This window comes from Aulonocara stuartgranti (genome assembly GCF_965226115.1).
Source record: "Aulonocara stuartgranti genome assembly, chromosome: 23".
Lineage (NCBI taxonomy): Eukaryota > Metazoa > Chordata > Actinopteri > Cichliformes > Cichlidae > Aulonocara > Aulonocara stuartgranti.
In genome coordinates this window covers 48,728,215-48,744,945 of record NC_138958.1, presented here as the reverse complement: position 1 = coordinate 48,744,945, position 16,731 = coordinate 48,728,215, and the positions used below count along the sequence as shown (strand labels likewise).

The 16,731-nt window shown below is 43.7% G+C and overlaps 2 protein-coding genes across 2 annotated transcripts in view; both read right to left on the bottom strand.

Annotated features, from left to right (window-relative positions):
• LOC309701491 (NACHT, LRR and PYD domains-containing protein 12-like) overlaps positions 1 to 16,731 on the bottom strand; it is a 341,726-nt gene that overhangs the window by 106,034 nt on the left and 218,961 nt on the right. The gene's annotated exons all lie outside the window — the stretch shown is intronic.
• LOC309700379 (NACHT, LRR and PYD domains-containing protein 3-like) lies at positions 647 to 16,318 on the bottom strand (the record flags this gene model as incomplete). The annotated part of the gene is made up of 3 exons (XM_082523899.1): positions 647 to 1,220; positions 12,622 to 13,521; positions 16,045 to 16,318. 3 exons carry the CDS (start codon positions 16,316 to 16,318, stop codon positions 1,201 to 1,203), a joined length of 1,194 nt encoding a protein of 397 aa, XP_082380025.1. The 3' UTR covers positions 647 to 1,200.

Below are 16,731 nucleotides of genomic sequence, written 5' to 3'. Positions count from 1 at the left end.
GCATTTTGGATTAGCTGAAGGCTTTTCAGCGAGTTTTTTGGACATCCTGATAATAATGAATTACAGTCGTCCAGCCTGGAAGTAATAAATGCATGAACTAGTTTTTCAGCATCACTCTGAGTCAAAGCTGCTATGATGACGTTACACCCCATTTTAACATCACCGCTGTCGGAATTAGAATCAAACTTGGACATAAATCAGCGTGATGAGAACTATACCTCCAAAGGTCGGGTAGGCCAGAAGTAAACGCCTATGAAATGGGACGGTCTAGCCTTCAGATTAGCATCACCGCTGTCTCGGTGGAGTTTAATAAACTAAGCTGTCTGCTCCTTGCTATCTAAAATATAACAGGACACTGGAGTAAACTCTCGACCATCTCACACTTCTGCTTAATCAGTTTTCTGTTTGACGTTTATTCAGCTGTGTGAAAACCACCCGGGGGATTAATAAAGTGGCTTGCAAAAGTATTCAGTCCCCTTGAACTTTTCCCCATTTTGTCACATTACAGCCACAAACACGAATCATTTTTTATTGGACTTCCAGGTGAAAGACCAACACAAAGTGGTGCACACGTGAGAAGTGGAACGAAAATCATACATCATTCCAAACATTTTGTACAAATAAATAACTGCAAAGTGGGGTGTGTGTAATTATTCAGCCCCCTGAGTCAATACTTTGTAGAACCAGCTTTTGCTGCAGTTCCAGCTGCCAGTCTTTTAGGGTCTGTCTCTACCAGCTTTGCACATCTACAGACTGAAATCTTTGCCCATTCTTCTTTGCAAAACAGCTCCAGCTCAGGCAGATTAGATGGGCAGCGTTTGTGAACAGCAGTTTTCAGATCTTGCCACAGACTCCTGATTGGATTTAGATCTGGACTTTGACTGGGCCGTTCTAACACATGGATATGTTTTGTTTTAAACCATTCCATTGTTGCCCTGGCTTTATGTTTAGGGTCGTTGTCCTGCTGGAAGGTGAAGCTCCGCCCCAGTCTCAAGTCTTTTGCAGACTCCAAGAGGGTTTCTTCCAAGATTGCCCTGTATTTGGCTCCATCCATCTTCCCATCAACTCTGACCAGCTTCCCTGTCCCTGCTGAAGAGAAGCACCCCCAGAGCATGATGCTGCCACCACCATATTTGACAGTGGGGATGGTGTGTTCAGAGTGATGTGCAGTGTTAGTTTTCCACACAGAGCATTTTGGTCTCATCTGACCAGAGCAGCTTCTTCCACATGTTTGCTGTGTCCCCTACATGGCTTGTGGCAAACTACAAACGGGACTTCTTATGGTTTTCTGTTAACAATGGCTTTCTTCTTGCCACTCTTCCATAAAGGCCAACTTTGTGCAGTGCACGACTAATAGTTGTCCTATGGACAGATTCCCCCACCTGAGCTGTAGATCTCTGCAGCTCATCCAGAGTCACCATGGGCCTCTTGGCTGCATTTCTGATCAGCGCTCTCCTTGTTCGGCCTGTGAGTTTAGGTGGACAGCCTTGTCTTGGTAGGTTTACAGTTGTTCCATACTTCTTCCATTTCTGAATGATGGCTTGAACAGTAGTGATGTGACGTTCTGTATCGAGGCTTCGAAGCGTGTGTCGAGTAATGGAGGGGGCGTTTCCGCGAAGCGCGTATCGAGGCTTGCTTCATTTATGGGAGGAGCTGAAAATGATGACGTCCGAAGCCTCGCTGTCCGGCTGTACCACGTGACTGGTTCAGGAAGCGGTTCAAACTTTGCCGCGAGCTATGACAGCGATATAAACCCCTCAGACCCCATTCAAAATGTGGGCGTTTGATGGAGAGTTGCGGTTAGTGAGAGTTAGAGACAGTTTGGAAAAAAAAGAAATCGCCTACGACCTGCCACAGTGGAGAAACTGTTGTTTTTAAATAAAAACCAATGATGTGTCCCCTAAACACTAATCACTAGGGGTGCAATGATATTCGTATCGATATTGAACCGTTCGATACAGTGCTTTCGGTTCGGTACGCATATGTATCGAACAATACAAAATTTGTAATTTATTTTATCAACTTTCCTTCTGACGATGCTGTCTGTGTTGAGCGCTCAGTGAATCTGCGTTCGACTACTCCGTCTAGGCTGTACTGTCCAGCGCAGATCCACTGAGCGCTCAACACAGACAGCATCATCAGAAGGAAGAGCGCAGGGCAAGCTAGCGAGACAGAAGTTAAGCACTCCTTGCAACTTGGACCTCGCCCACCCTCATTCAGATCTGGCATTTGGAATTATTTTGGTTTTCATGTGACGTATGACCCTGAAGGTAAGCGAGTCATGGACTAAAGTAAAACAGTATGTTGGATGTGCCATGCAATGCTCAATTACATGGGTGGGAGCTAGTGTGTTAGCGCAGTTAGCTCGTTAACGTGTTGGCCGTCTAGCCCCATGCACGGGGCGATCGGCGGTAGCTCGTTAACGGAGATTTGCCGTGTTGTGGCGTTAAGGTCATTTCAACAAGATTAACCTGAAAGCACTAGTGGGAACACAATGAATATGACTGCACATTTACACCGACATTATCCTAGTGCAAAGACAAAGATGAGTGATTCCTCAATCAGATACAGGGCTCGCAATATCGCTAGCCCGACGTCCCGGGGCTAGCGATTTTTTTCAGTCGGGCTACCAAAATCTATCTCTGCCCTGCCCGTCGGGCTATTGTAGGAAGGAAAAATATATGTCAATGCTTTTGCATTCTTTCGGAAATGTAGCTGGGTAATTATGTCATTGGCATCGGTGAGCCACTGTCAATATGTGACATATTGAAATCGCGTTTGAATTTGCGCTTGTTTTTTTGCTTTCACTTTGCAATCGTGTGAACTGTGTATAGAGAGCGACAGTACTGATTGGTGAGTGATGATAATTTGTGCACCAATTCCTCTGACATTGTCTTATTAATCGTTAGCTTACTATGCAAACATGACAAGTGAAATCTCCCGCAGCTTAAACATGTGAGAAGTTGATCGCGCAGAGAATCGCTGAGCTTATGTGAGTGCGTGTGTAAAAGCAGCAGAATATATATTTTAGTTCTGCTGAGCCAAATAAGACAGGTCAGGGTGAAGAAGTGACAGCCAAAGAAAAGCTTACCACAAAACGGAGAAGTTATGACAAATCAGACTATAAGGTAAAAAGAAAGTGCAGCTTTATGGTTTCATGGACAAAAGAATTTCTGTGGCTGCAATATGACGAGCTATATAACCAGGGGTGCACATAAGTGGTTCGCATTCGCTGTCAAAATAAAAAACACGCACAAGGGTTAGGGTTAAATTTAAAAACTGTACTTTTGAGTTAAAATATATATTTATAATTTTAATAAATGACAAATTAAAAAGGCATGAACATTTTTTTTGTATCGAAAAAATATCGAACCGTGACACCAAAGTATCGAACCGAACCGAACCGTGAATTTTGTGTATCGTTGCACCCCTACTAATCACTGTCCTTGCCTCAATGTTACAAAAGCACAACCACTGTCCACACCTCACCTCACAGTATATGATCATTTCCATTTTAGGCATTTCCAAATAATCATTTTCCATACTGCCAGCATAAATATACACAGTATACTGCCATCACTACAATATAGATGTTTTACACACTCCTTTTGTTGTTGACATTCACAGGCTGTGTGCAAAATGCCACACTCTTCAAATTCATGCCAACTAATATTTTTACGTCCAGTAGGTGTCCTACTAGAGCAAATGAAGCTTCAAGAAGCTTCGCGTTGGGGTGAACCAATTGGATGAAAAGCTTCAGTGCTTCATGAGGCTTCATCTGCCCATCACTATTGAACAGTGCTCCGTGGGATGTTCAAGGCTTGGGAAATCTTTTTGTAGCCTAAGCCTGCTTTAAATTTCTCAATAACTTTATCCCTGACCTGTCTGCTGTGTTCTTTGGACTTCATGGTGTTGTTGCTCTCAATATTCTCTTAGACAACCTCTGAGGCCGTCGCAGAGCAGCTGTATTTGTACTGACATTAGATTACACACAGGTGCACTCTATTTAGTCATTAGCACTCATCAGGCAACGTCTATGGGCAACTGACTGCACTCAGACCAAAGGGGGCTGAATAATTACACACACCCCACTTTGCAGTTATTTATTTGTAAAAAATGTTTGGAGTCATGTATGATTTTCATTCCACTTCTCATGTGTACACCAGTTTGTGTTGGTCTTTCACGTGGAATTCCAATAAAATTGATTCATGTTTGTGGCTGTAACGTGACAAAATGTGGGAAAGTTCAAGGGGACCGAATACTTTTGCCACTGTAAAGGTTTATTTTGTCTAATCTAATCTAATAACTTTAATCTCAGCCAAACTGATTTACTCAGGAACAAATAAAACACTGAAAAAAGTCAAACAATAACATTTTTAGGTTGTCTAAGTCACTTATATATTACGTTTAACCTGAGTAGCGAAAGACCGCGGTGATCTGAACATGATGTGCCGGGAGTTTGCTGTTCTCGGCGGCTCTACTGACCCTCGAGCTCTCGGCTAGCTATCGAGCTGGTGGGTAACAGACGTCTCAGAAACGTCGGAGCACTTTTGCAAATATGCGATATCTTGATAAACTGAGCAGATATTTAAAGTTTACACAGCTACATTCTCACCTGAAAATATGTTAAAAGTTTATTTTGTGACCCAGAAAGAGTAATAAGAGTAATATTGAAAACTTAGTAGCGACCGCCATTGCCGGAAAGTGGAATTGGATGGGCCACGCTATGAATTCTGGGATATGGTGGGCCACGAAGGACACACCCGACCCATCCTTTAATTTTGGGGAAAAAGAGGACGCATTGGTCGGCTGCATTCAGAGGAGTCTATGAATTTGGACAGCCTTCATCGTGTCGCTGTGACGTAATCGGTCTACAAATGCGTCCTCAGGAGGATGCAGCCCATGAATTTGGACACCCCCTATGTTTACTACTGCATAGACACATTGAATTTCCAACACAAGGAAACGACTTTTTGGATAATGTTTTCACCACCAAGAGAGGAGATTACAAAGCCCCCCACCCACTTTGGTGCCTCTGATCACATCACTGTTATGCTAATGCCAGCATACAGGCCCCTGGTCAAAGTCACTAAACCAGTTCGTAAGCAGGTACGTGTGTGGCCAGAAGGACCTGCAATACTGCTTTTCCACCACAGACTGGGAGATCCTTAAACAGGCCGCCACACATGACAACACCACAGACCTGCAGGAATATACAGAAACTGTCATTGGCTACATCTCAAAAGGCATCGATGAGGTCATAGAGACCACTGTCCAGGCCAATCAGAAACCATGGCTCACAGGTGAGGTCTACAGGCTCCTGAGGGTGAGAAATGCAGCCTTGAAAGCTGGGGATGAGGTGAGCCTAACAACAGCAAGGGCAAACCTGTCACATGCATCAGAGAGGTGGAAATGCAGTGCTCCAGGAGGATTTTGCAAAGCTTCAGTGACAGCAGAGATACTCAGAGGCTGTGGCAAGGGATACAGACCATCACAGACTACAAGCCCACTCCTCAGACTGCTGTCGGGTCCACCACATTACCGTAAGAGCTAAGTGAAATTTTCTCTTGCTTTGAGACACAGAACGACACCCCAGCACAGAAGACTCCACCCCCCAACGATCGGGTGGTGACACTATCAACATGCTTGTCAGGACCTGCTGCCATCAGGGAGGAGACTGAAGAGCCTCCGGGCCAGAACCAGGAGACTGAGAGACAGCTTCATCCAGGTTGTCAGGATGCTGAATTCACTCCCTGCTCTCACACACCAACTCCAGACCTGCATTCATCTTTTCCCTCTGAACCCCCCAAACATACAAACCCTGAGCCACCACCATTGCCCTTTCACTGACTGCCCTACTCCACCATTTGACCCTCTCATAAGAGGTGAAACATCTTCAAGGAAACTTAAAGAAGACGCTTTTCTTTCCAAGCTCCTTAGACTACGGTGACCTGGATGTCTGAGAACCTCCACAGACTGATTTTACAAGAACAACTTGTGTCAAAAAATCCCTAGCAGTGCCTCTCTGTCACACACACAAATCACTAGAGTTACAAATTTAATAACTTAAAAAACCTCAGAAAAACAGAACTGAGCAAAACAAACAAACAAACAAACAAACAAACAAACAAACCAGAGACCTGGGGCCCGTTCTTCGTACGTCGCTTACTACATCCAAGATCAAATGACACATCCAAGACCAAATCATCGCGCTAACGGTGAGCGCGCTAATCCGGTTCTCCGAACACACCTGCTGTTGACGATTAGTACAGCTGGATGAAGTAATGTGAGATCACTGGGTGTCGTAAAAGGGGCTACACATCGATAGCAGAAACATTGATCGGCAACCCTCTGATTGGTCGGCGGAAATGTCGAAGGAGCGCGCTCGGTATTTTTCGGCAGCAGAGCAAGAACTCTTGAGTGAGGGATTTCAGGAGTTTCAGAGTTTAATCAGTTGTAGCCACAGCTGCCCTGGGGCAGACTGACAGAAGCCAGGCTGCCATATCGCGCCATCGGCCCCTCTGGCCAACACCAGTAGGCGGTAGGGTAGATTTATTATATTACACTATATTATCCAATATTATATTACATTATATTATATTATATTACATTATATCCCCTTTCACATTAGAGCCACAACAGGACCCACTAGAACATGGGAACAAGTAAAAGTGAAATATAAGAATATTCTACAGAATGGTAATATTTATCACTTATATTGCTTTTCGTCTCTTGGAAAGAGACCCTGGAATAATCTGTTTGTTCATAACAGCAACCAAGAAAAGGGCAGAGCAAAAAAGACAGGTGGTGGTCCTGCACCCCCTCGTCAACAAGTTGGTTAAGTAAATAATACCCTCACGGGAAAATCGATATCTCTCTATGAGCACACTGTCGCGCTGAGCTAAAGGATCCTGTCTGTCCCGCAATATACGCTGGATTCTGAGGACTCTCCTTATCAATCTTGCACCTTCCGCAATGGGTGGCTCGCTTATACGGACAGGACATGGCTGCGACAGACTTCCCAAATCCACCTTCGCTTTTATAGCCGTGGTCTCTCATCTTGATTACACAAAGTAATTTGCAATTACTACTCTGAAATATGAATTACATCTGTAATAATCACATACATGTAATAGAATGTTAATAGTACATTTCCCTTTTTTAGGAAATGACCTGTATGTATCTGTGTGAAATCAATAAACAAACAAAGGGTTGCCGATCAATGTTTCTACTATCGATGCGTAGCCCCTGTTAAGCCACCCAGTGATCTCACATTACTTCATCCAGCTATACTAATCGTCAACAACAGGTGTGTTCGGAGTACCGGAATAGCAAGCTCAAAGTTGGCGCGATGATTTGATCTTGGATGTAGTAAGCGAGGTACGAAGAACGGACCCCAGGTAAGAACATTGTTGAGGTTTAAATTTATAATCTTAAATACTTATATGCTGATTATATTGCTTTATAAGAAAGGCCCAAATCTGAGTACACTCTGTGCCGACAGGACTGACAGGAAATTACATGCTTTTGCAGGCGAAAAGTGAAACTAAGCAGAGTGTTTGGTCGAAACTTAAAGTGTGTGTGATGTCTATATAAATGACTAGGCTTGCTGTTTTGTGCTTCAGACCTGGGGTTGTGTGTTCAGGTCTCCATATCCGGATATGTAAAATAAAGATAATCTTTTAAAGTAAAAAGACCACTTTTGAGCCGTGTCTTTTTGGCCATAACGAATACCAAAAGAACCGGAATTTAATAACATTAAAACCAAACAATAAATGAGCAAAGTAGTGCATGATAAATATAGATGACAAATACAAAGTGCAATATAGAAACACTGGGTAAAAAGAAATGAACAATTAAAAAGGAGGATAAAAGATGTGAGCAGTAGTTAAACAGTAGAAATAAATATATAATAAACAAATAAAAATAGATAATAAATGAAAGCCAGGTCTGAAAGGTGAGTTTGGCTTTAAAAGCATGAAAACACACTGCTGTCTTCAGGAAGGCTGCTCCAGTAACTTTCTATGCTCGCTTTGAGGCTGCAGCTAAGGACTCCAACAATGCTAGTGCTAGCGGCGCTAACGGCTGCAGACAGGAAGATACTGCCAGCACCGGAAACGTGCTCGTCATCTCCGAGCATGAAGTAAGGAGAGCCTTCAAGAGAGTGAACACCAGGAAAGCAGCAGGACCAGACGGCATCCCAGGTCGTATCCTAAGAGACTGCGCATACCAGCTAGCTCCTGTGTTCACTGAGATATTCAACATCTCTTTATCTCAGTCGGTGATCCCCACATGCTTCAAAGAGTCCATCATTGTTCCTGTCCCGAAGAAACCCCACCCTGCTTCTCTCAATGACTATCGCCCTGTAGCCCTCACCTCAGTAGTGATGAAGTGTTTTGAACGCCTGGTCAGAGACTTCATCATTTCTTCACCACCAGACACACTGGACCCACTACAGTTCGCTTACCGTCCAAATCGTTCCACAGACGATGCCATCTCTCATCTCCTCCACACATCACTTACTCACTTGGACACTAGAAGGGGGAATTATGTTAAAATGCTCTTCATAGGGGGCAGGGATAGCTCAGTAGGTAAAGTGGGCACCCCATGATCGGAAGGTCGGCGGTTCGAATCCACTTAACGGCTACCCTGAGGTACCCCTGAGCAAGGTACCGTCCCTACACACTGCTCCCCGGGCGCCTGCTTAGTGGGCTGCCCACTGCTTCACTGAGTGAATGGGTCAAATGCAGAGAAAAACAAGTAATTTCCCCATGGGGATCAATAAAGTATCCATTATTATTATTATTATTATTATAGACTACAGCTCTGCATTTAACACCATAATTCCCTCCACACTCACCACCAAGCTGGAGCATCTGGGACTCAGCTCATCTATGTGTCAGTGGATCTCCAACTTCCTAACTGGCAGACCACAGGCAGTAAGGATGGGCGGACATGTCTCAGCCTCCACCACTCTCAGCACTGGAGCCCCCCAGGGGTGTGTTCTGAGCCCCCTGCTGTACTCTCTGTACACATATGACTGTGTGGCCACTACCAGCTCCACCACCATCATCAAGTTTGCTGACGACACCGTCGTGGTGGGCCTGATCTCTGATAACAACGAGACGGCCTACCTGAAGGAGATTAGGAATCTGGAGAACTGGTGCCAGAGGAACAACCTCCTTCTAAACATCAGTAAGACAAAGGAGCTGATAGTGGACTTCAGCACTAAGCAGGAGAGGAACTACCAGACCCCCGTCATCAACGAGTGCCCAGTGGAGAGAGTGGACAACTTCAAATACCTCGGAGTTCACATCACGCAGGACCTGTCATGGTCCTGTCACATCAACACCGTGGTGAAAAAGGCCCAACAGCGTCTCTACCACCTCAGACGCTCGAGAGACTTCCTTTTTTTTTTTTTTGTCCCGTTTGGATCTTTAGCCATCAGAATTGTTGTCTTAAGGCCAAGAAAGATGCCAAGCGGATTTATTTTACCAAGTGGATCATCATGGGCTTGCCATATTGGTCCATTTGATTGACCTTTATTATAATTATGAATTTATTTTATTTTCAGTTGCTACAAACGGGACAGACATGACTGTGGGATAGGACAGGGGGAAAGAATGAAAGAAAGAGAGGGAGAGAAAAAAAGAAAACCAAAGGGGAGAAGAGACGGTGAGAAGGGGGGGAAGAGAGAAAAAAACAAACAAACAAAAAAAACAAAACTCCTGGGTCACCTGTATGGAGAAAAAAAAAACAGAGGAGAAAGCAAACAACAAAGAGCAACATAATAAGAAAAAAAAAGCACCATCACAATAAACTAGCTAGCAGTAGATATCGATAGTTACTAAATAATAAACGATATTGTGCAGCACGCAAGATAGACAGCGCACAGTGTGCTTTGAGGCAGCAGCCAAGAAAGCTGTAGTCCGCGTCTATGAATACCCATGTGTACACCTGTGTGCATACCTGTGTGGATCAGCATGCTTGCATTCCAAAGGTTTCTCCATGTAATGATCTGCTAGGGAGTGTGGGGAGCCACAGCCCTGTCCTCTATGGTATCAAGCAGGTGTGGAGGAGATCAAAACTCCAGACATCCAGAGGCCCCCAGAACACAAGAGACCAAGGAAGACCCACAGAGGGGCAGCCGCGCCACTGTCCCAGTAAGAGCTAAGGAGAGTCCCAGATGAGGGCTCATTCAGCAGCCACGGAGCAGAAGCCAGGGGGAGTTGCAGTGACGCGCCCGTGAGCTCCGCCGGCAGCCAGCTGTGCCTGAGTGACCGAGCCCCAGGCCGAGAGGCCGGGGGCACCCCACCTCCGAAGTGGCCCGAGCGAGCCGCCAAGGAGTGAGCCGGTGTGTACCCGGACGCCGCTTGAGAGACTTCCAACTGCCCTCCAAGGTGCTCAGGAACTTTTACTCGTGCACCATAGAGAGCATCCTGACGGGAAACATCTTAACCTGGTTCGGGAACAGCACCATGCAGGACAGACGAGCTCTACAGAGGGTTGTGCGATCGGCTGAGCGCACCATCCGCTCCGAGCTCCCTGACCTGCACTCAATCTACAGCAGGCGGTGCTGGACCAAGGCCAGGAAGATCGTGAAGGACCTCAGCCATCCCAACAACAGACGGTTCTCTCTGTTGAGGTCAGGAAAGCAATTCCGCTCCCTGAAGACCAACACAGAGAGACTGAGGAGGAGCTTCTTCCCGCAGGCGATACGGTCTCTCAATCACACCACCACACAGTACTGACCCACACATATGGTTCTTACACACACACTGGACATTCTGGACATTGTTTTCACTTCATCACTTAAATCACTTTAAGCATATTTGCACTGCACAAGACATAATGTGGATTGCACAACACTGGACATTGTATTCTTCATTTCAAGCTAATACTTGTACAGCTGCTGTTATTGTGTATATATTTATTTATATTTCTTCATACATTCTTATATAGTTCTATATTGTGTATTTTGTTGTACAGTTATTTTATTTTCAACTTTAATTTATGTATTTTATCTTATTCTTTCCCAGTTAAATTTACCCTTCATTCTAATTTGTGTTGTACAGTTATTTCATTTTTAACCTTAATTTATATTTTATTCCTTCCTAGTTAAATTTACCCTTTTTAATTTTTCATATTTATTTCCTATCTTATTCATAGCCTTTTCCTTTTTTGTTTTCTTTAGGTCACGAGCAGTTGTCCAAGCATTTCACTACATATCGTACTGTGTATGACTGTGTACGTGACAAATAAAATTTGAATTTGAATTTGAATTTGAATTTGAAAGTCATCTACATGTGGGTTTAGTTCTGACTTTAGGGACAAGTAAAAAAATAAAATAAAATAAAAACATCTGTCCAGACAACCTGACAGTCAAAAATATAAACTCAGGAACTTAAAAGGAAAATTGTGCTGACTTTGAACGTCCACATCAAGATAAACTTACAGATTTAAGAGTCAAAAAGTGTCAAAACGTCTGTATCCTTACCTGAGAGTTTCAAGTTTACAGTCAGGACTCTTTAGTCCAACACACAGCAAATCCAATCCTGAATCCTGCAGCTTGTTCGAGCTCAGGTCCAGCTCTCTCAGATGATTGGATGGGGAGCTGAGAATTTCAGACAAAGCTTCAAAGCTTCTTTTTGAGAGTTTACAATAACTCAGCCTGAGGAAGAATAACAATGGAGACATATTATTTTATTCATCTAGCATTATTAAACACATTTGTTCATAGATTCACTTACAGCACTTTCTTGGATGCTTTGACCACTGGCAGCAGCTTCAAAAATGCCTTCTCTGAACGGGAGTATTTCTTCAGGTTGAACTCATCCAGATCTGATGACAGTAAGATGAAGACCAGAGCCGACCACTGAGCAGGAGACAGTTCATCTGTGGAGAGACGTCCTGATCTCAGGGACTGTTGGATCTCCTCCACTAGAGAACGATCATCCAGTTCATTCAGACAGTGGAGCAGGTTGATGCTTTTCTCTGCAGACAGTTTCCCACTGAGCTTCTTCTTGATGTACTGGACTGTTTCCTGATTGGTCTGTGAGCTACTTCCTGTCTGTGTCAGCATGCATAGAAGATCCTGATTGGTCTGCAGTGAAAGACCCAGGAGGAAGCGGAGGAACAAGTCCAGGTGTCCATTTGGACTCTCTAAGGCTTTGTCCACAGCACTCTGGTAGAAGTCTTTTACAGTAAGTGTTTTCTGGAAGATTTTAAAGCGAGGAGATTGTTTCTTAAGCAGGTTGACTCCAGAGTTGATGAAGGTCAGATAGACATGAAGAGCAGCAAAGAACTCCTGAATGCTCAGATGGACGAAACAGTAAACGACACCGGTGAACATGTGACACTCATCAGCTTTAAAGATCTGTGTGAACACTCCTGAGTACACTGAGGCTGCTCTGATATCGATGCCACACTCTGTCAGGTCTGATTTATAGAAGATCAGGTTTCCTTTCTGCAGCTGATCAAAGGCCAGTTTTCCCAGAGACTCAATGATCTTCCTGCATGAATCTGTCTCAGCTCCTCCATCATACTTGATGTCCTTCGTTTTTAGGTGAAATAGCACAAGGCGTAGGTAGAGCTCTGTGAGAGTCTTAGGCAGATCTTGACTCTCTTTGTTCTTCATGACAAACTCCAGAACTGTAGCAGTGATCCAGCAGAAGACTGGGATGTGGCACATGATGTGGAGGCTTCGTGATGTCTTGATGTGGGAGATGATGCTGCTGGCCTGCTCCGAATCTCCGAATCTCTTCCTGAAGTACTCCTCCTTCTGTGGGTCAGTGAACCCTCTGACTTCTGTCACCATGTCAACAATGTCACAAAGGATCTTATTGGCTGCTGCAGGTCGTGTGGTTATCCAGAGGCGAGCAGAGGGAAGCAGTTTCCCCCTGATGAGGTTTATCAGCAGCACATCCACTGAGGTGGACTTTCTAGGGTCAGTCAGGATTGCAGTTTTGTGGAAGTCCAGAGGAGGTCGACACTCATCCAGACCATCAAAGATGAACACAACCTGGAAGTCTTCAAAGATGTAGATTCCTGCTTTTTTGGTTTCAGTAAAGATGTGATGAACAAGTTCCACCAAGCTGAACTTTTCCTCTTTCAGCAGATTCAGCTCTCTGAAAGTGAATGGAAACATGAACTGGATGTCCTGGTTGGCTTTGTCTTCAGCCCAGTCCAGAGTGAACTTCTGTGTTAGGACTGTTTTCCCAATGCCAGCCACTCCCATTGTCAGCACTGTTCTGATTGGTTTATCTCTTCCAGGTGGGAGTTTAAAGATGTCTTCTTGTCTGATGGTTGTTTCTGGTCTGTCTGGTTTCCTGGATGCTGTTTCAATCTGTCTGACCTCATGTTCATCATTGACCTCTGCAGTCCCTCCCCCTGTGATGTAGAGCTCTGTGTAGATCTGACTCAGGAAGGTCGGGTTTTCTGTTGTAGAAATCCCCTCGAGCACACACTGGAACTTCTGCTTCAGGTCTGACTTGAGTTTGAGCTGACACTCAGTGAGAATCTCTGCATGAATAAACAGCAAATGACACAAATGAGAAAACTGCATTCTGGTTACTGTGGTTATGTGTTCAGTTCACTGGACTCTTGGTGTCATGATCCGGGTGAGTCTGAGTAACTTTCCACAGCATCAGCTCTCCTCGCCTGGGTGGAGCCCTCCTCACTCCTCCCTGCTCCTCACCTGTTGCCAATTACTCCGGCAGTATTTATGAGCAGCACTGACAATGAACCTTCTCCAGATTGTGTGCTTAGCACAGTCAGTTCTCTGCCTCACATTTTGTCTTGTGCTCCTCAGCTTGTTTCGCGTAACCCTCTTTTCCTGTTCCCTAGTCGGCACCTGGATACATCTTCCAACTCTCGCCATAAGTCACGCCTCAGGATTCTGGCCTGCCACTGCTGGGAAAACTCACTCTTGCAAACTGCCATCCTCAGCTGCCTGCCTCCCTGTGCACCCACATCTCACTCTGTACCCAGATTTAATTCATCTCCTCCTCCAGCTGATCTCCACCTGCAGCCACGTAACACCTCTTAGTTTTTAAATCTTGGACTCATTCACTACACTGTGGACCACTCTGATTATTATCTCCTTTGTTCCAGTGATCCTGGATAGTTTCTATTCGCCCGTTTCTGCCCCTGTTGTTCCTTTGACCTGCCTCAGCTTATGTTCTGGCCTCAGCTCTGCACTTCTCATAATACCTCGCTTGCTGTTGAATTTAGCCGTGATTCAGCTTTCTCCGTCAAGAAATCTAGTAAAATACATTTCTGTTAAAAGTCACTCAGCCTCCGTTTTTTGGTTCTGTGCTTGACTCCATTCCTTTTCATGAGCCATTGAGCCCTGACACTTGGGTTATAACTGAGGGCAGGTTTTATAGAGACACATTCGATTTAATTATGTTTATTTATACAGCACCAAATCAATACTAGCAACATTTCACATATTACATAAACAACAATATGGAGCCAGTGATGAATAAATATGTAGAATAAATGAAAGAATTTCAAGTATAAAAGTTTTTTTTATTAATTCCTCCAAATAACAACAACAGTCACCCCAATGTGCTTTATATTGTAAGATAAAGAACCTACAATAATACAACAGAAAAAAAAAAAATATCTTTTTGGGTCCTGAAAACTGAAGGCTCTGCCTCCCATTCTACTTTTAAATACTCTGTGAACAACAAGTAGGCCTGCAGTGTGAGAGCGAAGTGCTCTAACAGGGTCATATGGTACTACAAGGTCATTAAGATAAGATGGGGCCTGATTATTTAAGACCTTGTATGTGAGGAGCAGGATTTTGAATTCTGGATTTAACAGGAAGCCAATGAAGGGAAGCCAAAACAGGAGAAATATGCTCTCTCTTTCTAGTCCCTGTCAGGACTCTTGCTGCAGCATTTTGGATTAGCTGAAGGCTTTTCAGCGAGTTTTTTGGACATCCTGATAATAATGAATTACAGTCGTCCAGCCTGGAAGTAATAAATGCATGAACTAGTTTTTCAGAGTCTCTCTGAGACGGGATATTTCTAACTTTAGAGATGTTGCACAAATGGAAGAAAGCAGTCTTACATGTTTGTTTAATATGTGCGTTGAAGGACATGTCCTGGTCAAAAATGACTCCAAGGTTCCTCACAGCGTTACTGGAGGCCAAGGTAATGCCATCCAGAGTAAGAATCTGCTTAGATACCATATTTCTAAGATTTTCAGGGCCGAGTACAATAACCTCAGTTTTATCTGTATTAAGAAGCAGAAAGTTAGCGGCCATCCAGGTCTTTATGTCTTTAAGACATTCCTGCAGTTTAATTGGTGTGTGTTATCTGGCTTCATGGACAGATGGAGCTGGGTGTCATCTGCATAGCAGTGTAAATGTATGCTATGTTTTCTAATGATGCTGCCTATGGGAAGCATGGTAATGGGAGCGTTGCCAGCAGAAGGCTGAAGTGGAATCTCCAAGAAAGCTGCAGAAGAAAAAACATGAGCTGAAATGGTGGATTTCAGTCATATAAGGAGAACTGTGGCTTTCCTCCAACCTTTGACCAATCACCTTAGTGTCCTGTTTATCAACCATAATAAAAAGCATTTACTGTGTGGGCATTTTTTTGTTTGGGTCTCCAAACAGCAGAAAGAAATGGCAGCCATTTTTTTTAACTTTACCTTCAACTGGTAAATAGATTTAAGAAAAAGCACTTTGATCATATTTGTGACGTGTCCCAAACTGTTGTTGCCTCATTTATGTTGATAAAACAGCTCTAAAACCAATCTGACAATATAAATCTGTAAAATGGGCAGAAAACCTGCTGCTGGTCCCATTTTAATCAAACCAACCCAAAGAGCAGATATTCATGTGTGTACACAGGAGGTTATTTGTGCAGATGCATAAAACACAAACTGTTGGCTTTCTGCAGTCTCTCACTCCTGAAAGTGTTGGCAAGTGTTTTGGATTTATTATTTATATGGATTTTAATGGCACCTGTGTAATGTTAACTAATGTTTTTATTGTTTATGTGTTTTTTGTTTAGTCATTCCCTGACTTACCTGTGGGTTCTGGGATGGTTTTATTTAAATTCTCCAACAGATCATTCTTGTTTATCCTCCCCAAAAGATTTTTAGTGACTTCAAAAGTGTTGATAGAGTAGGTATCAAACATCAGATCCACTATGTTCGTCCTCTCTGCATTCTCCAGTTTACTCACTGGGATTGCTGGTAAACCTTCTACAGACCCGTTCTTCAGATGCCACTTAAATTTTTCAAAGTCATCACGTCCCAAATCCTCCAAAGTCCCCAGAAGGATTTCTTTAGGTGTCGTCATCTTTTACCCTGTAAGGACCCGATAAACAAAGACTGTAACAACAGCTGGAGAGGTAATTGTCTGATTTATCAGAATTTAACTTGATTCTAACAGCAGTTCATCACAATAAATTTCTTAGGCTCAGAATGCAACAAAATTGCACATGAAGAAGCACATAGAGAAGTATCCAAGTAACACTTTGCTACAATATAAAACAAACAATTATAAATAAAGAAAATATATAAACTAAATATATACACTACCCGTCAAACGTTTTAGAACAGCCCAATTTTTCCAGTGTTTTCGTCACGGTTTGCGAGCCGTGTGTAAATTATCAAAGGACCCTTTATGCAGGCAGCTCAGATGCAAGTGAGTTTATTCATCACATGGTGATACAAACAGAAATGGCGAAGGTGAGCATGGAAACTAAGCAA